Below are 21,209 nucleotides of genomic sequence, written 5' to 3' on the forward strand. Positions count from 1 at the left end.
GTGGTCTGTCTATTTTGTTGATCTTTTCAAAAAACCAGCTCTTGGATTTATTGATTTTTTGAAGGGTTTTTCATGTCTCTATCTCCTTCAGTTCAGCTCTGAACTTAGTTATTTCTTGTCTTCTGCTGGGTTTTGAGTTTTTTTGATCTTGCTCCTCTAGCTCTTTCAATTTTGACGATAGGGTGTCAATTTTGGATCTCTCCATTCTCCTCATATGGGCACTTATTGCTATATATTTTCCTCTAGAGACTGCTTTAAATGTGTCCCAGAGATTCTGGCATATTGTGTCTTCATTCTCATTGGTTTCGAAGAACTTCTTTATTTCTTCCTTCATTTCATTGTTTATCCAGTCAACATTCAAGAGCCAGTTGTTCAGTTTCCATGAAGCTGTGCAGTTCTGGGTTGGTTTCTGAATTCTGAGTTCTAACTTGATTGCACTATGGTCTAAGAGACTGTTATGATTTCAGTTGTTTTGCATTTGTTGAGGAGTGCTTTACTTCTAATTATGTGGTCAATTTTAGAGTAGGTGTGATGTGGTGCTGAGAAGAATGTACATTCTGTGGATTTGGGGTGGAGAGTTCTGTAAATGTCTATCAGGTTTGCTTGCTCCAGGTCTGAGTTCAAGCACTGGATATCATTGTTGATTTTCTGTCTGGTTGATCTGTCTAGTATTGAAAGTGGAGTGTTAAAGTCTTCCACTATTATCGTGTGGGAATCTAAGTCTCTTTGTAAGTCATTAAGAAGTTGCCTTATGTATCTGGGTGCTCCTGTATTGGGTCCATATATGTTTAGGATCATTAACTCTTCTTGTTGTATCGATCCTTTTACCATTATGTAATTGCCTTCTTTGTCTCTTTGATCTTTGTTGCTTTAAAGTCTATTTTATCAGAGATGAGAATTGCAACTCCTGCTTTTTTTTGCTCTCCATTTGCTTGGTAAATCTTCCTCCATCCCTTTATTTTGAGCCTTTGTGTATCCTTGCATGTGAGATGGGTATCCTGGATACAGCATACTGATGGGTTTTGGTTTTTTATCCAATTTGCCAGTCTGTGTCTTTTGATTGGTGCATTTAGCCCATTTACATTTAGGGTTAATATTGTTATGTGTGAATTTGATACTGCCATTTTGATGCTAGCTGGCTGTTTTGCCCGTTAGTTGATGTAGATTCTTCATTTTGTTGATACTCTTTAGCATTTAGTGTGATTTTGGAATTGCTGGTACTGGTTGTTTCTTCCTATGTGTAGTGCCTCTTTCAGGAGCTCTTGTAAAGCAGGCCTGATGGTGACAAAATCTCTGAGTACTTGCTTGTTCGCAAAGGATTTTATTTTTCCTTCACCTCTGAAGCTCAGTTTGGCTGGATATGAAATTCCGGGTTGAAAGTTTTTTTCTTTAAGGATGTTGAATATTGGCCCCCACTTTCTTCTGGCTTGTAGTGCTTCTGCCAAGAGATCTGCTGTGAGTCTGATGGGCTTCCCTTTGTGGGTGATCCGACCTTTCTCTCTGGCTGCCCTTAGTATTTTCTTCTTTATTTCAACCTTGTTGAATCTGACGATTATGTCCCTTGGGGTTGCTCTTCTTGCGGAATATCTTTGTGGTGTTCTCTGTATTTCCTGCATTTGAGTGTTGACCTGCCTTGCTAGGTGGGGGAAGTTTTCCTGGATAATGTCCTGAAGAGTATTTTCCTGCTTGGATTCATTCTCTTCATCACATTCTGGTACACCTATCAAATGTAGGTTAGGTCTCTTCACATAGTCTCACATTTCTTGGAGACTTTGTTCATTCCTTTTTGTGCTTTTTTCTCTGATCTTGGTTTCTCGTTTTATTTTATTAAGTTAATCTTCGACTTCTGATATTCTTTCTTCTGCTTGGTCAATTCGGCTGTTGAAACTTGTGCATGCTTTGCGAAGTTCTCGTATTTTGTTTTTCAGCTCCTTTAATTCATTCATTTTCCTCTCTAAGTTATCCATTCTTGTTATCATTTCCTTGAATCTTTTTTCAAATCTTTTTTCAAGGTTCTTAGTTTCTTTGCATTGATTTAAAACATGTTCTTTTAGCTCACGGAAGTTTCTCATTATCCACCTTCTGAAGTCTAATTCTGTCATTTCATCACAGTCATTCTCCGTCCAGCTTTGATCCCTTGCTGGTGAGGAGTTTTGGTCCTTGCTAGGAGGGGAGGTGTTCTGGTTTCGGGTGTTTTCCTCCTTTTTGAGCCAGTTTCTTCCCATCTTTGTGGATTTTTCCACCTGTCATCTGTGTAGTTGCTGACTTTTCGATTGGGTCTCTGAGTGGACACCCAGATTGTTGATGATGAAGTATTTCTGTTACTTGGTTTTCCTTCTACCAGTCTAGCCCCTCCACTGTATGACTGCTGAGGTCCACTCCAGGCCCTGCTTGTCTGGGGTACACCTGTAGCAGCCGCAGAACAGTGAGGGATGCTACCAGTTTCTTTTTCTGCTATCTTTGTCCCAGATGATACCTGCCAAATGTCAGTCTTTTGGATATAGAGGGGTCAGGGAGCTGCTTGAGGAGACAGTCTGTACTTTATAGGAGCCCAAGTGCTGAGCTGTGAGCTCTGTTGTTCATTCAGGGCTTTTAGGCTGCTACGTTTAATTCTGCTGCAGCAGAACTCATAAAAATACCCTTTTTTTCTCAGATGCTCTGTCTCGGGGGGGTTGGGGCTTTCTTTGTGAGTGTCCGTTGTGCTGTCTTGCCCAGCTAGGAGGCAGTCCAGTCACTATTTGCCTGCCGAGGCTCTGCCCTGCTGGTGTGAGGTTCGCCCTGTTGCTGCAGGCTCTGCCCTGCTGCTGTGGTCTCCGCCCTGCTGCCATGGGCTACACCCTGCGGCAGAGTCTCTCTGTTGTAGCGGGTTGCCTCAGCAACGGCAGGCTGCGTCAGCAATGGGCGTGTACCTCAGTAGGGGCAGATTGCCTCGGGAATGGCGGATGCCCCTCCCCCACAGAGCTGCACCGTCCTGGGTTCAGCTGTGCCCTCAGGGAACCTCTCCACCCGGAGCATTTGGAATCACCGTTTTGTTTGTCCCACTGCACTACCCCAAATGCTGTTTTCCTGGAATCTCCTGGGATGGCTCACTGTCCAAGTTCCGTTCAGTCTCAAGTTCAGCCCTCTCAAGTCTCAGATTGCCGGTTCAACAGGGCACCCGGACCAGTGCGCTTTGTGCCGAGTGCTGTGTAGCGCCGCTGCGCTACAGCGCCAGCCGCTGGCTGCACCAGCCAAAACCTCTGCCTGGCGTCCCGCCTCTCTTTTATACCTGGGAATTTCCCCGTTCTGTGGGCAACAAAGATCCATCTGGAAATGCGGCCCTGACTCACCCTCTCCGTGCATTCACCGAGAGCTTCAATCCTGGGTTGTTCTCACCACGCCATCTTGAGTCCCCCCTCCCCCAAACAACTTTTTATTGTTACAAATGTTTCAGGAATCCACACTGAAATCTTTATCCCTGTCCAGACAGAGTTTCACCGTGTTGGCCAGGCTGGTCTTGAACTCCTGACCTCAGGTGATCCACTTCCTCAACCTCCCAAAGTGCTAGGATTACAGGTATGAGCCACCACTCCCAGGCTGAGTTCTTATTCTCACACTCTTTTGGTCCCCAAATCACCAATACCTGTTGTCTCTTTTTTCATATCCATTTCTCTAAAGCAGCTTGATCACTGTGTTACGTAGCCCTGAATTCACTGACTTAACACATTCTATTCTCATCCTTCAATGTAGCAGATCCATCTTTCGATTAATTCTACTTAGGAAAAGTACAAATTGGTGCCATCATTCTGTGCAGCCGTCTCTAAAGATTGTCTTACTGTTCAGCTCAATAGTGTTACTTCTAGAACTTATCCTGATAATATAATTAGAGACATAAACTTTTTGAAAATACAGCATCATTTATAACTGTAAAATGTTGGAAACAACATACATATCCAAGGCTATTACATATAGGCAACTTATTCTATCCTTATTACCAATAGAATGTTGATATTCTATACAACATCATTTCACCATCAAAAGTCTAGTTTAGCTGAATTTTTAATGGCTTAGGGAAACAATCACAGTATATTGCTAAGTGAAAAAAATTTCAAAACACTACGTTCAGTATACAAGATGAACTCAATTTTTAAAATATGTATAATGGAAACATATTGACTTTTCAGGTATAATCAATGTATATACAAACAAATATATATTGATAAAAATGCAGACAGACACTAGGAAAAAAAAGGCTGGAAGGTCGTATAATTCATGTCAGTAGTGTTTATTGCTAAATAGTAGAAATGTGGATATTTTTCTGTATTGTTTGCATTTTGTACAATGCAGAGCCATTGTTTTTAAGATGAGAAAAGAAGAGGAAATCAGGCTATTTTCATAAAGGGTGTAGCACTTTGTATAAGGTATATGGATACTGCTGAGAGGGATTAGACACTATTGGAAGCAGATCCTGGAGGAGAGGCTGATGGAGGGTGGCCTTTGTAGAAGGGCTGGAGGGCAGAAAGAGTGGTTTCCTGTTAGAGACAGAATGTTCTTAGGTACTGCAAGGAAAAATTAGCATTCAGACAAAATGTTTTCTTAGCAAGGCAATTTTACTTTCTGCAGAAAGGTGCTCCCATTAGCCATCTTACTATGAGAGTACAATGAACAAAGGAAAGGCAGGCATATTTATTCTTTACATGTTAGGTCTTTACTGCTGTCTGATCTCTGTTGGTTGGAGCTAGACTTCATAATCTAAACTGAACTTGATTGGCTAACAACTTAAAACTTTTCTAAATAGATAAAGGCAATGGAGAACAAAGGAAAAGAAGAAGTCAATGGAGCATAGGCTTCGAGCTGGGACATGCCTGTGAGCACATTTAGCACAGATGCCTTGATTAAAGTACAAAGACATTGAATGTACTACGTGCCTGAGAGCATGTCTAAAAGCTACACAGGATAGGGCTTAACAAAGAGTTATTAGCAAAAAGGAAGAAGGCTTCAAAGAAAGTCTTCAAAACAAACTGTTATTTCTAACATTTATTATTATTATTCTTTAACAAGAAGAGAAACTTTGAAGAACTTTTTACTTTCTACATTTCCTCTGAAGGGGCTGAGGCCTGGAATCGTCTTCCATTGCTGGGGGCAAGGAGAAAGGAATATGAGCACTGAGAGTGGTGAGCAGTAAGGCTGTGAAGGGAGGAATCCAGAAGCCAGGGATGCAGGTGTCTTACCTGTTGATAATAAGAACCCACAACCTTCATGACAAGGGCATCGACACCCAGGAAGGATCGAAGGAGGGAGACATAAGGGCTTTGTCTGGGCTCCCTGTTCTTTTCCTGCTCACTGGTTTTGGCTTCTCTTTCCTAAGAGGAACCAACTTCGGCTCCTGCCTTGTCCTCCAGCCTTTCCTGAGTTTTTTTAATTGCATGTTTCTCTTTTTCCATCCCCTCTTCTTGCCCAAAAGAATTGAAGTGGGAGGTGTGGTGGGGTCAGGTATGGTGGGGAAGAAGAGCAAGAGTAATCCTGAGTCCTTTCCCAATCGCATCACTTATCCCCTGCAATCCTGCTGCCTTCCATGGGCTCCCCCAAGCCGTCCCTGATTCACTAAATGCTGTGGCTTAAGGCAGAGCAATGGCAGCTTCAGCCAACTACAGCATGAAGGTGAGGCCAGGCTTGGGGACAATCTAATTAACGTTTCCCACAGCTGAGCCTGTGACGTGCCTCCAAGGAAGGCCCCTGCTCCCACTCAAGCCATTATACTTGCTTCTCACTGCAGAAAGTCTGATCAAAGCACCATGTGCCTGCTTCCTTCTCTTTAGCTGCCGTATCAATCGCATCTTGGAGTCCCCGCGGGGAAACGCTCTGCTGGTTGGTGTAGGTGGGAGTGGCAAGCAGAGCCTGACAAGGCTGGCAGCTTTCATCAGCTCCATGGATGTCTTCCAGATCACCCTGCGCAAAGGCTACCAGATCCAGGACTTGAAGGTAAAAGGTCAGATGGTTGCAGAGAGGAGACTCGACTTCTCTTCAAGCAGCCACAACTCCCTGTCATCCTTTACTCATTCTCCAGTTCTCCTGTCTGAAGCCTCCCTTCACTATATATGTCCATTTCTATCTTAGATTCTGGGCTGGTGATGTGAACAACTTTTCTCATCAGACACAGCTTAAGAACAGTGGCCTTTCCAAAGTCTGCCTTTGGGAGACCTCAGGTGCCCTAGTTACATCTCTGGGGCCTCTACTCTTGCTCAAATCAGAAGCACATCTATGTCAAATTCACCACACAGCTCACCAGCAGTGGGAGCAGACAGGTGGAATTCTGAAGGTCTGCCTAAGTTTCCTAAGAAATTCAGATTTTAAAAGATGGGTCAGTAACCACTGGCCTCTGGGACCTTCAGTGACGTATCCTGGTTTCAGACAGTCAGCACTTGGAGGCATTATGTGTGCTCTGGGAAGTAAAGAAAGACACCATATTCAACCTTCAAAGGTCATTTTATCCAGTCCTCTTCCTTCTATCCATGGCCACAACAGTCTCAGTAGGAAGTCACAGGGTAACTTCTATCAGGATGCTGCTCTTGATATTCCAGGAAGAACTTCAGCCAGGACTGAGCCAGTCCTACCCACTTGCCCTCATAATCTCTCAGCCAGTGACAGAAGAGGGAGGGACTCACTTTTGCTCTAAAACCACAGTTCAGCCTCTCAATGACCGGCTGAATCTAAAGTCATACATCATGTTTGCATTAGGTCTTTCTTTAGTGCTTCCAAAAAAGACACGATAGTGTGATAAGAACAGCACATTTACAGAATGGGCTGAGATTGTGGGTCTCAATTTTTACTTTATATGGGAATTGCTGGGGATATAGAAATAATACTGTTGCCTGTGTCCCATCCCCTAGTATTCTGGCTTAACTAGTCTGAGGAATGGCCTGGGTATCATGATTTTTCTAAGTATCCCCAAGATGATTCCAATAAGAATTGAGAGACACTGTCTTAGATCACTTAGAGCATATGGCGAGAACCATTGATCTAAAAGGAAAATCAGTATCTTTAAAGGAGAGCTATTTGGACATTAAGGTAGCTCTGTGGTAAAGAAATGTATGGGGTTGTTAGGAAATAGCTGTGAGTAATGAGAGAGAGAGAAAGGCAACATCAGGAACTGATGGCTGAGCCTGAGGAGGGTGATACAGCAAAGGAACTGAGATTGAACAAGCTGATAAGTTCAGAACTTGGCATACTAGCCAAAAATGTCATCCATCTGCAGTTTTCAATGGGTATAAATTCCTACAGGTGATTGCATGTGTGTGTGTGTGTGTGTGTGTGTGTGTGTGTGTGTGTGTATTGCCCTGTATTTTTTTTTTAACAAAAGTGTTTTGCTGGAGCTCATCATAGGAACACAAGACCCTGCTAGCATAAGATCTATCCATCCCCCATGCTGATAGCCCCAAGTACATCACTCTCAGTCAAGACCTGCTTGCCTTCGGGGGCAGATCATTCACTTGTATGAGGATATAAGTAAGACAAATAAATAGGGGACCAGGGGGCCACCTTTGGGATTTGGAAAGCTGTAATCTCTTTGTACAAAGCAGGATCTCCAGAAGCTTTACCCTAAAGCCTAATTTCTAAACCTAAGAGACATGCAGGAGCTACTGTGGTTGTATGAATTACAGACTGTCATTTTGTAGTTTCTCTTGCCCACCCTTACTGGCACTGAAGCCTGGGGATGAGGCACAGTTTCTTCCCTGTCAGTGCAAGATAGCACTCCCCCCGCTTCCCATTGTCACCTTGCTTTAATTCCAATTCAAGTAGAGAAGAAAATTGTTCCATTTCTAAAGAATGGGTTGGAGTTCTCTTTCAAGGAGACCTTCTTTTCAGAAATTTCTGATATTGACTGTTCCTACAGATGGACCTGGCCAGCCTGTGTCTGAAAGCTGGAGTGAAGAATCTCAGAACAGTGTTTCTCATGACTGATGCCCAAGTGGCTGATGAGAGGTTCCTTGTGCTCATCAATGATCTTTTGGCATCTGGTAAGAGATTCCGTGCACTTGGTGTCACTAATAATTTCCCCATAGAATCAGAGCTATTCAAAGGTGGAGACTTGGTCCAGGGTTGGAAGAGCAAGGTCATAGGAATGAGGAAGAAAGCTGACACAGCAAAGGACTGGTTCACTGAGGCCCTTCTCAGCATTGATGCTGGGCCTGCTCTCCTGGCTCTTTCATTCTTATTTCATTGCAAAAGACAGTAATCATGGGCTCTCTTAGTGGGACTCGATCTGATTATGGGAAGAACAGAGGGTTAAGGATCTGGTGATGTGCTGAGTGCAGAGAGGAGGTGCTGTTCTGTATCTGTATTCAAGACGAAGAGACTAGAATGTATGAAGTACTTGAGGAAGCTCAGGCATTGGCAGGAAAATACAGGAAAAGAAAGCATGCACACATAAAACTTACACAGTAAGGAAAGATGAGGTTACCAATGTAATTAGCTAGTGATTTAGAACCTCATGGGAGCAAAGTGGAAGCTCCACACAAAAATACTTGACGGGGTGTGAAGTACCCTGTGATGCTATCTGCACAAGATAGGACTTCAATGGAAAGTTCAGTGCTTGGTATTTTATTTTCCTTTATTTAGGAATTCAGTGCTTATACCAACAATTCCCCCCCACACGCACACAAAGAAAACTCATGTCTGTAATCCCAGCACTTTGGGAGGCCGAGGTGGACAGATCACCTGAGGTCAGTAGTTCAAGAGTATCCTGACCATCGTGGCAAAACTCTGTCTCTACTAAAAATACAAAAATTAGCTTGGCATGGTTCTGCACACCTGTAATCCCAGCTACTTGAGAGGCTGAGGCAGGAGAATCACTTGAACCCGGGAGGTGGATGTTGCAGTGAGCTGAGATCGTGCCACCGCACTCCAACCTCGGTGACAGTGCAAGACTCCATTTCAAAAAAGCAATTACATATACATCCAAGAATATAAGACGATATAATGCATAAATTATGCATTTATATAAATGTGTGTGTGTTTATATTAAAGAGAGAATATGCTTCATTGGCTCTTAAACCAAATGCAGCATCCACAAAACTACCTCTTCATCTGGATTGAGGAAAGTCAGTGTACAAATGTGCCTTAACAAAATTTCTGCCTCCAGACTTCTAGCATCTCAAAATCCTGTCTCTCTCTCCACAGTCTACTCCTTAGCTCTGATTAAATACTCTTTAGTCTATAAAGTCCAAGGACCACGGTCTCAACTACCTTTCTCAATAGTCTGTCTACTATAAATAGATACAGTAGTATATACTCTACATTGTAAGTAATATATTTTAGGATAGTTCCTGAAAATCTCCAGGAATGTCTTGGCTTTGGAATCATTGTCTGCTTCATATTTTGTGATACTGCACCCCATGTCATCATGCTGTTATTTTCATGAAGAGCCACTGGTCCCTGGTCCAATGCATGTACTAGCAGGCATTATGGGCAATTTTTGGCTTCTTTCAGTTGAGATCTGTGTCCCAGGTTTCCTTACTGTGCTGGCTGCTGGCATTGCAATAATACCACACTCATTCCTTTCCCTCCCTGCCCTGTTCAAGTTAGTTTTATATACGAAACTAACTTCCCTCCTACCCTGAAGCTACCCTAAAGCCTAATTTCTAAATCAGTGTAAGAGATATAGCTTTAGACATGTCAGGCGTGTTGCCAGCCTCACACCATTGTGTTTCAATTGGCTCGAATCCAGCTGGGTCACCTTTTCCTAAAATAATGTCTGAGACACAGAGTTGTTACATTTTTACCAATTGAAATTTTATTCCTCAATTAAGGATTGATAATTTTTCATTTAGAAGACAACTTTTTCTCAAGTGCAAATTAATTTCTGAAGCTCTCCCAGCGAAAATACAATCAGCCAGCTCCAAAGTCGTGGAGTTTTAGGCCCCATTTTAAGGCTTCTATATATTCTTTAAGAAAAAAAAAGGCCAGATTTGTGTATACATATTCAAGTGGCGATACAGTTAAGATGAACACTTCTGTCTGCTAACCCACCCACTTTTTGTCTTAACCATTTCAACAGGGAGAATTAGAGTACATTTTGATTCTATCTGTCCCAATCAAATGAGTAATTTCTGGCTACAAATTAACTGACTGCCAGGTCAGCCAAAGCCACAGGGATTACTCAGAACCTCATTATCTCCCAACTTTTTCACTCTGTGGAGTTATGGAATGACGCCACCCTTGGAAAACACAGTAGGGACTAGGAAACTATAGCTTAGACTATCTTGCAATTGACTCATTCCTCTGTAGTGATGTACAAGTCCTATGAGGCTGGATATAAAGGTGTAGTGAATGAGCTCCACAGATTTAGTTCTCTCTCAAAAACGTCTCTCTCAGAAAACCAATGATTACACTCCCTGGGCTAAGTTTCCTCTCATACTTCATCTCATTGTTTCATCCCTTGCTTTTCTGACACCATTTCTAAAATCAAACGATGATAGTCATTTGGCTTATGAATCCCACTTCTGACACCAACCATAGCATTTCAAAACCCATTTTTATGCCAGTCGTATGTCAGATGGGTTTTAGATGGACATGAAGAAATCTTATACACAAAGCAAAAATATTGGGATAGCTTCCTGATTTAATTAGCAAAAGATATGTAACTGTATAAGAAGTAGAATGACTACCCAGGGTAAGAGCAGATGAAACACATATTTGAGTCACTTCCCTTGGCTGCTGGGGTCCCTGATGGGGGTCATGTAACTGCTGGTGATGCTGTGCATGAAATGTGGGTCCTTGCTGGATCTGAAAGGTTCATTACTTGCTAAGTCCTTATTGACCTGTTATAATAATTCCTGAAGAATGTGAGCTGATCATCAAACCCAGGTATTTAAGGAATTCTTACAAAATTTGTTCTCTTTTTGACCTTGACTCAAACTCAGCATCATCAAGGCCCCACGATAAAGGAAAAAAAATAGAATTATTCCCTTGCTTTCCAGGAAAACACCTCTTCCTCCAGCTTTCCAGCCTTCCAGAAGGCCCATTTGGCTCTTAAACCAAATGCAGCATCCACAAAACTACCTCTTCATCTGGATTGAGGAAAGTCAGTGTACAAATGTGCCTTAAAATTTCTGCCTCCAGACTTCTAGCATCTCAAAATCCTGTCTCTCTCTCCACACTCTACTCCTTAGCTCTGATTAAATACTCTTTAGTCTACTTCTCAACTGAAGTACATATGATGTACCTGCCAGTTAGCACTAACCAGCTAAGAAAACCTAGTCAGCTCCAAGTATGTTGTTTCTTCTGCTCCTAGGTATGACAGATTTTGTATTTATTTTACTTTGGAATCCCATGTTAGGATTTTCCTTTTGCTTTCCAAAAGCCTTAATTGTTTTACTCAAAATTACAATTTTTTTCCTGTCCCAGGCTAGATGACTTTCAATGTATTCATACATTCAATAATTATTTATTGAGTACTCATGCTCAGTCGCTAGGTACTATGCTCAAAGATAAATAACATGTAGCCTCTGTAGGGTCTAGTGGAAGAGTTTATAACCAACAGGGTCCCTCTCTTCTAATGTCATATTCTTCTTTATCACTGAACTAGACCGTTCTTTTTATATATTTGTGGGCCACGTCTCCTCTTAGGATCTAGCACATCCTATGAGAATGCAGAGCCTGGAAATGTTCATAACATACTTGGCATTGGATTGTTCTCCTCTGTGGCCCTCTGGAAGTGGACTTCCTGAGGAACCAGCTATGCCATTAAATAAATTGAATTCTGGCCCAGTTTCCCTAGAAAGAAAAAAAAAACAACAATAAAGTTGGGGCAAAAGAGCAACCATCAAGTATGCACTGATCCTCTAAGATATGCTTAGTGGACTTACTAGATCTGCTCATCAGATGTGTCCTCAAACTACAGACAGTGGAACTTTAAAGCAGGACCGGTTTGGTTCTCCAGCTGCAAAACAGAAACTCCCAAAGAGCAATGCAAAAGAAGCTCAAGTAATCAGACTTTTCTTTTCCCTTCGTAGTAATAAACTGTTATTTTTTCTCCTGTGGAATGGAAGTCCTACACATATTACTCAAAAGACTTTGTGTTCTGTGGATTCCCTCATTGCCAACCTCTCCCTTACCACCTATATCCAAGAGATAATCTATTGCCACCAATTTTCCCCTTAGCTAGTTCTGAATCCATATCTTCTCCATCCTCACTAACAATGGTTTTGCCTTCTTTTGCCTTGACAAATACCAACAAGCCTTAGCTTAGCTCCCGACCTCCCATGGTATCCTCACTCCAGTCCATTCCCCTCACTGCTTTCAAAAGGGTCTATCTCAACTATAATTCCTGGCCAGAAGCTTACACCTGTAATCCCAGCACTTTGGGAGGCCAAGATGGGTGGATCACCTGAGACCCCGAGTTCCAGGCCAGCCTGGACAACTTGGCAAAACTCCATCTCTATGAAAAGTACAAAGACTGTTGGGGCTTGATGTTGCACACCTCAGGTCCCAGCAACTCGGGAGGATGAGGTGGGAAGATTGCTTGTGTCCAGGAGGTTGAGGCTGCAATGAGTTGTGATCATGCTTTTGCACTTCAGCCTTGGCGACAGAGCAAGAGCATGTCTCCAAAACAAACAAAAAAAAAACACTGTAATTTTTTTGTTAGTTCCCAACTGGTTGCAGAATGAACCCCAAGCTTCTTGGACCAGTTTCCTTCCTTCCTTGCTAGTCTCACTTCCCACACTGTGAACTAGTGATTCCTGATTTCCTTAAGGTAACACATTGTGTTATTTCTTGACAGCCTTAATTACTTACGTGTTTCCTTTTGAACCTCATGCCCTTCTTTGTCTGGACTAACTTCTACCCACAGTAGAAGATTTACCTTGGTTGTTTCCTCTCTAGAAAATCTAGAGACAGATCCACCGTCACTCTAAGGAATGAGTTCCCCCATGTTTCTATGGCACTCACGGGCTGCATGTACCACCACTGTATTGACACAAGGTTGTACATTTATGAAAGGCAGAGACCACTGTGTTTGTTGTTGATTAATTTGCATTATGAAACATTCCAGAAATACAAAAAGAAGGATTAAATGCCTACTTCCCAGTTTAGGAAATAAAGCAACATTGATGTAACTATTACTCTGTGCAGAGTCTGGTTTTTCATCATTTATATTGTCAGCTCATAATACATCTCCCAGGCCATGATTGACGTTCAGGAGATACTTCTTTAAGGAAAGTAGGTAACAGCATGAGAACAATGTGCCATCTCACATGTTGAATATTACTATTGGACATGTGCTTTGGAAAGTTTTCCAGCAATGAAGAGAAAGAGATGGGGTACTGAAATAGCCACCACACTCCTTAGCTTTTTTTCCCTTAAGACTAGGGAAATGTTTTTTTAAACTATCGGGCCTAGATAGGGTCAACTGTTTTCTCTTAATTGTATCAACTTATTTAATTTCTATTCTTTGAGATAGTTAATAGCATGCATATAAAATTCCCATATTATAATTCATCAAAATCAAGATCTTACTAATAGAATGACTCATTTCAACCTCTTGTCATAAAAATCACACTCCTTACCCCAGTGTGAAATGGAGAATCTAACCCTTAGCTTCACGCTTTTTATCACCAAAGTCCAACTAACTAAACCATGTTAAATTATCAGGATCTCTTCCCGAAAAGCAGTTGTGGCCTTTAAGGAGTCCCATACTAACATACAGAAGATAATGATTAGTCTGGCTTCCAAAATATGAGAATATTTTAATACTGTTTCTAACTCCAAGTACTGCATGAAGCCTGAGAGTACTTGGAGTTAGAAACAGTGTTTCCTAACTTTAGGTTTCAGGAGGAAACTTCTCAAATATTTAAATAGCTGCTGCCCCGTTCACATCACGGAATCCCCTCTGGCAGCTCAGTTTCCTGCTTTCAGCATGACTACCTACATCACAAAATAAGTATCAAGAGGAATTAGAGGAACAAATCTGAAAATGCAAATTTTGTTCCCAATTCAGAGGTGTTTATCCCCAGATACTCCATCTGATGGTCTTCTTAAAGGTTCTAGCGATCTTGTGACAAATTCCACCATCATGAGCAGGAAAAATGTCTCTAAGTGACCCAAGTGCTTTCAACATCTTGGAATTCAGAGTATTAATAAACCAGGTTCAGCAAAATTTTTTTATAATCATCAGGAAGTAAATATTTTAGGCTTTGCAGATCATACAATCTCTGCCACAATTACTCAGCTCTGTCCTTGTAGCGCAAAAATAGCCACAGATAATACCTAATGATTGTGTCTGTGGTCAATTAAAGCTTATTTATGAACAATAAAATTTAAATTATGCATAGTTTTCACATTCTGTTAAATATTGTTTAAACTTTCAACACACGCTAAATATCATTTTATTTTAGCAGTTTTCTTTCACCCCTATTTTTATCAGAAAAGGCTGAAATGAGTCATTCTATTAGTAAGATCTTGATTTTGACAAATTATAGTACAAGAATTTTGTATGCATGCTATTAACTATCTCGAAGAATGGAAATTAAATAAGTTGGTACAATTAAGAGAAAACAGTAAATGATCACTTCCATGATAATTCATTTTTTTTTTATTTCAACCTTTTAAATGACTAAAGCTAATTAGTATGAAACTCTTAGTAAACTCCCAGCCAGGTTAGTGCTGTCAAACCATGAAGGCCATAATTTGTTGGTAAGTTGGTATGGATTTCCTCCAACAGTAGTTCAAGAAAGTGCAGCAGCTTCAATGACTGATACAATCACAATTACTCACATTCTGATTATTACTGATCATTTGCTAGACTACTTACTCTGAGCACCTCACCAAAGTTTATAAAAAAGTGGGATGTAAGATGGTCTCAATGACTTATTTCATCTCTAACATTCCTATAATGCTAACATTTCTGTCAGTTACAGAAGGGAAAAGCATGTGAGTGTGAACAGCTCTTTTAAAAATTTTTACAAAAGCATGATGTTGGTGAAAAATGGACAACTTTAAAGAAGAGCTTGTATATGACTCCAGTTCCAGAAAACTTCAGCAGCTACCTAAAGACTTGTTCTAGAAATGGGAAAATTTTGCTTTTCTGATACCCATTGCTTTTCCGGAGTGAACATTCACCTTATATCATACCCAGTGTTTTTAACTTTTTGGCTATAATGTTTCCTTCATTCTTATCTCCCTCAATCTCATCTTTTTCATTGAGAAAACTGATGTCCTTTAGTTTGAGCCTCATAGCTACTTTATACATCACAGTCTGTCTCCATTATTATTATTATTATTATGCAGTTTTCTATTTTCCTCCAATATTACCATTCCTCCTTTCCAAAGCCAACTTTTCATCTGAGCTAGTAGCCCACCCCTAGTTCCTAACTCAGAATTTTACTCAATTCTGTCTTTTCTTTCAATTTCTGACTCTCCCTTTTCTCTGCTTTCAAACATAACCCATTATCTCCATCCTGAACATTTTTTAATTAACTTTCTTTGACTTGAAGTGGCAACCAAGCAATAATCCTAGAACTTTTTCCAGACAAAATTTTTAAAAGAATAAAATATACGGTTTTCACATGTTCCCTTTGTGTTTTCTATATTTCCTTACAAAATAACTTGGACATTACTGAAAGCAATAAACACCCATGTAATTATGAATAATGATGCAAAACAGAAAATTTTGTTCAGCATCTGCAAGGGTTTCTTTCCAACAGATGCCCAAAAACTAGATTTACTAGTTCATCTGATGTGTACATTTCAGCCTTACCAAAAAGTGCAATGGTTTCCATAGGAGTCATATAGTTTGTCTCTGACCAGTAGTAAATGACCACCTGTTTCTGTCTAACCTCACCAATACTTGGCTTATCTGACATATTAATTTTTGCCAGTGAGAATGAAATTAAATCCTATTATTTTCCTTTCCCTTTTCACTAGTAACACTGAGAATCCTTTCAAGTGTTTGTTGGCTCTTACTGCTTCTCTTCTGTAAGTTGTCTATTTATATAGTTTGTTCTTTGGATCTTGTGCTTTTTGTATTTTTCTTATGAATTTCAGATGTTCTTTACGTATTTTGGATATTTAGATTTTTTTCATAATATGGACTGTAAATATCTTTTTGAAGTCTATATCTGACTTTTATAGCACCAATTTAGTTTTTTTTTTAATTTTTTATTGGATTTTAGGTTTTGGGGTACGTGAGCAGAGCATGCAAGACAGTTGCGTAGGAACACACATGGCAGCGTGCTTTTCTTTCCTTCTCCCCTTCACCCACATTTGGCATTTCTCCCCAGGCTATCCCTGCCCACCTCCCCCTCCCACTGGCCCTCCCCTTTTCCCCCCAATAGACCCCAGTGTTTAGTACTCCCCTTTCTGTGTCCATGTGTTCTCATTTTTCATCACCTGCCTATGAGTGAGAATATGCGGTGTTTCATTTCCTGTTCTTGTGTCAGTTTGCTGAGGATGACGTTCTCCAGATTCATCCATGTCCCTACAAACGACACAAACTCATCATTTCTGATTGCTGCATAATATTCCATGGTGTATATGTGCCACATTTTTCCAATCCAGTCTATTATCAATGGGCATTTTGGTTGATTCCAGGTCTTTGCTATTGTAAACAGTGCTGCAATGAACATTCGTGTACATGTGTCCTTACAGTAGAACGATTTATAGACTTTTGGATATATACCCAGTAATGGGATTGCTGGGTCAAAGGGAATTTCTATTTCTAAAGCCTTGAGGAATCGCCACACTGTCTTCCACAATGGTTGAACTAATTTACACTCCCACCAACAGTGTAAAAGTGTTCCTTTTTCTCCACATCCTCTCCAGCATCTGTTGTCTCCAGATTTTTTAATGATCACCATTCTAACTGGCGTGAGATGGTATCTCAATGTGGTTTTGATTTGCATCTCTCTGATGACCAGTGATGATGAGCATTTTTTCATATGATTGTTGGCCTCATATATGTCTTCTTTCGTAAAGTGTCTGTTCATATCCTTTGCCCACTTTTGAATGGGCTTGTTTGTTTTTTTCCTGTAAATCCGTTTGAGTTATTTCTAAATTCTGGATATCAGCCCTTTGTCAGATGGGTAAACTGCAAAAATTTTTTCCCATTCTGTTGGTTGCCAATCCACTCTAGTGACTGTTTCTTTTGCCGTGCAGAAGCTGTGGAGTTTGATTAGGTCCCATTTGTCTATTTTGGCTTTTGTTGCCAATGCTTTTGGTGTTTTGTTCATGAAGTCCTTGCCTACTCCTATGTCCTGGATAGTTTTGCCTAGATTTCCTTCTAGGGTTTTTATGGTGCCAGGTCTTATGTTTAAGTCTTTAATCCATCTGGAGTTAATTTTAGTGTAAGGTGTCAGGAAGGGGTCCAGTTTCTGCTTTCTGCACATGGCTAGCCAGTTTTCCCAACACCATTTGTTAAACATGGAATCCTTTCCCCATTGCTTGTTTTTGTCAGGTTTATCAAAGATTGTATAGTTGTATGTATGTTGTGTTGCCTCCGGTGCCTCTGTTCTGTTCCATTGGTCTATATCTCTGTTTTGGTACCAGTACCATGCTGTTTTGATTACTGTAACCTTGTAGTATAGTTTGAAATCCGGTAGTGTGATGCCCCCCGCTGTGTTCTTTTTGCTTAGAATTGACTTGGCTATGCGGGCTCTCTTTTGGTTCCATATGAAGTTCATGGTGGTTTTTTCCAGTTCTGTGAAGAAAGTCGATGGTAGCTTGATGGGGATAGCGTTGATTCTGTAAATTACTTTGGGCAATATAGCCATTTTCACGATATTAATTATTCCTAACCATGAACATGGAATGTTTCTCCATCTGTTTGTGTCCTCTCTGATTTCGTTGAGCAGTGGTTTGTAGTTCTCCTTGAAGAGGTCTCTTACGTTCCTTGTGAGTTGTATTCCAAGGTATTTTATTCTTTTTGTAGCAATGGCGAATGGCAGTTCGCTCTTGATTTGGCTTTCTTTAAGTCTGTTATTGGTGTAGAGGAATGCTTGTGATTTTTGCACATTGATTTTATATCCTGAGACTTTGCTGAAGTTGCTTATCAGTTTCAGGAGTTTTTGGGCTGAGGCAATGGGGTCTTCTAGGTATACTATCATGTCGTCTGCAAATAGAGACAATTTGGCTTCCAACTTTCCTATTTGAATACCCTTTATTTCTTTTTCTTGCCTGATTGCTCTGGCTAGAACTTCCAGAACTATATTGAATAGGAGTGGTGAAAGAGGGCATCCTTGTCTAGTGCCAGATTTCAAAGGGAATGCTTCCAGTTTTTGCCCATTCAGTATGATATTGGCTGTTGGTTTGTCATAAATAGCTTTTATTACTTTGAGATACGTTCCATCGATACCGAGTTTATTGAGGGTTTTTAGCATAAAGGGCTGTTGAATTTTATCAAATGCCTTCTCTGCATCAATTGAGATAATCATGTGGTTTTTGTTTTTGGTTCTGTTTATGTGGTGAATTACGTTTATAGACTTGCGTATGTTGAACGAGCCTTGCATCCCCGGGATGAATCCTACTTGATCATGGTGAATAAGTTTTTTGATTTGCTGTTGCATTCGGCTTGCCAATATTTTATTGAAGATTTTTGCATCTATGTTCATCATGAATATTGGCCTGAAGTTTTCTTTTCTTATTGGATCTCTGCTGGGTTTTGGTATCAGAATGATGTTGGTCTCATAAAATGATTTGGGAAGGATTCCCACTTTTTGGATTGTTTGAAATAGTTTTAGAAGGAATGGTACCAGCTCCTCTTTGTGTGTCTAGTAGAATTTGGCTGTGAACTTGTCTGGACCTGGGCTTTTTTTGTGTGGTAGGCTCTTAATTGCTGCCTCGACTTCTGACCTTGTTATTGGTCTATTCATCGTTTCAGCTTCCTCCTGGTTTAGGCTTGGGAGGACACAGGAGTCCAGGAATTTATCCATTTCTTCCAGGTTTACTAGTTTATGTGCATAGAGTTGTTTGTAATATTCTCTGATGATGGTCTGAATTTCTGTGGAATCTGTGGTGATTTCCCCTTTATCATTTTTTATTGCATCTATTTGGTTGTTCTCTCTTTTCTTTTTAATCAATCTGGCTAGTGGTCTGTCTATTTTGTTGATCTTTTCAAAAAACCAGCTCTTGGATTTATTGATTTTTTGAAGGGTTTTTCATGTCTCAATCTCCTTCAGTTCAGCTCTGATCTTAGTTATTTCTTGTCTTCTGCTGGGTTTTGAGTTTTTTTGATCTTGCTCCTCTAGCTCTTTCAATTTTGACGATAGGGTGTCAATTTTGGATCTCTCCATTCTCCTCATATGGGCACTTATTGCTATATACTTTCCTCTAGAGACTGCTTTAAATGTGTCCCAGAGGTTCTGGCACGTTGTGTCTTCGTTCTCATTGGTTTCGAAGAACTTCTTTATTTCTGCCTTCATTTCATTGTTTACCCAGTCAACATTCAAGAGCCAGTTGTTCAGTTTCCATGAAGCTGTGCGGTTCTGGGTTGATTTCTGTATTCTGAGTTCTAACTTGATTGCACTATGGTCTGAGAGGCTGTTTGTTATGATTTCAGTTGTTTTGCATTTGTTGAGCAGTGCTTTACTTCCAATTATGTGGTCAATTTTTGAGTAGGTGTGATGTGGTGCTGAGAATAATGTATATTCTGTGGATTTGGGGTGGAGAGTTCTGTAAATGTCTATCAGGTTTGCTTGCTCCAAGTCTGAGTTCAAGCCCTGGATATCCTTGTTGATTTTCTGTCTGGTTGATCTGTCTAATATTGAAAGTGGAGTGTTAAAATCTCCCACTATTATTGTGTGGGAGTCTAAGTGTCTTTGTAAGTCATTAAGAACTTGCCTTATGTATCTGGGTGCTCCTGCATTGGGTCCATATATGTTTAGGATCGTTAGCTCTTCTTGTTTTATCGATCATTTTACCATTATGTAATGGCCTTCTTTGTCTCTTTTGATCTTTGTTGCTTTAAAGTCTATTTTATCAGAGATGAGAATTGCAACTCCTGCTTTTTTTTGCTCTCCATTTGCTTGGTAAATCTTCCTCCATCCCTTTATTTTGAGCCTTTGTGTATCCTTGTATGTGAGATGGGTTTCCTGGATACAGCACACTGATGGATTTTGGATTTTTATCCAACTTGCCAGTCTGTGTCTTTTGATTGGTGCATTTAGCCCATTTACATTTAGGGTTAGTATTGTTATGTGTGAATTTGATACTGCCATTTTGATGCTAAGTGGCTGTTTTGCCTGTTAGTTGTTGTAGATTCTTCATTATGTTGATGCTCTTTAGCATTTAGTGTGATTTTGGAATGGCTGGTGCTGGTTGTTCCTTTCTATGTGTAGTGCCTCTTTTAGGAGCTCTTGTAAAGCAGGCCTGGTGGTGACAAAATCTCTGAGTACTTGCTTGTTCGCAAAGGATTTTATTTTTCCTTCACTTATGAAGCTCAGTTTGGCTGGATATGAAATTCTGGGTTGAAAGTTCTTTTCTTTTAGGATGCGGAATATTGGCCCCCACTCTCTTTTGGCTTGTAGTGTTTCTGCCGAGAGATCTGCTGTGAGTCTGATGGGCTTCCCTTTGTGGGTAACTCGACCTTTCTCTCTGCCTGCCCTTAGTATTTTCTCCTTTATTTCAACCTTGTTGAATCTGACGATTATGTGCCTTGGGGTTGCTCTTCTTGCAGAATATCTTTGTGGTGTTCCCTGTATTTCCTGCATTTGAGTGTTGGCCTGTCTTGCTAGGTGGGGGAAGTTTTCCTGGATGATGTCCTGAAGAGTATTTTCCAGCTTGGATTCATTCTCTTCATCCCCTTCTGGTACACCTATCAAACATAGATTAGGTCTTTTCACATAGTCCCACATTTCTTGGAGACTTTGTTCATTCCTTTTGCGCTTTTTTCTCTAATCTTGGTTTCTCATTTAATTTCATTGAGTTGGTCTTCGACTTCAGATATTCTGTCTTCTGCTTGGTCAATTCGGCTATTGAAACTTGTGCATGCTTCGCGAAGTTCTCATATTGTGTTTTTCAGCTCCTTTAATTCATTCATATTCCTCTCTAAGTTAACCATTCTTGTTATCATTTTCTCATATCTTTTTTTAAGTTCCTTAGTTTCTTTGCATTGATGTAATACATGTTCTTTTAGCTCACAAAAGTTTCTCATTATCCACCTTCTGAAGTCTAATTCCGTCATTTCATCAGTCATTCTCCGTCCAGTTTTGTTCCCTTGCTGGTGAGGAGTTTTGGTCCTT

The 21,209-nt window shown here is 40.5% G+C and overlaps 1 protein-coding gene across 24 annotated transcripts in view; it reads left to right on the forward strand.

Moving 5' to 3' along the window:
- Window positions 1-21,209, forward strand: part of DNAH9 (dynein axonemal heavy chain 9) — a 422,325-nt gene that overhangs the window by 227,951 nt on the left and 173,165 nt on the right. For all 24 annotated transcript variants that reach the window (XR_013535589.1, XR_013535590.1, XM_078373042.1 and 21 more), the window contains 2 exons: window positions 5,799-5,961; window positions 7,874-7,997. Coding sequence is in view for 22 of the 24 variants with exons in the window: in XM_078373042.1 (XP_078229168.1) it covers window positions 5,799-5,961; window positions 7,874-7,997 (287 nt within the window). In the remaining 2 variants the exon portion in view is untranslated. The remainder of the gene's footprint in view (window positions 1-5,798; window positions 5,962-7,873; window positions 7,998-21,209) is intronic.

Source organism: Callithrix jacchus, chromosome 5, assembly GCF_049354715.1.
Source record: "Callithrix jacchus isolate 240 chromosome 5, calJac240_pri, whole genome shotgun sequence".
NCBI classification, from domain to species: domain Eukaryota; kingdom Metazoa; phylum Chordata; class Mammalia; order Primates; family Cebidae; genus Callithrix; species Callithrix jacchus.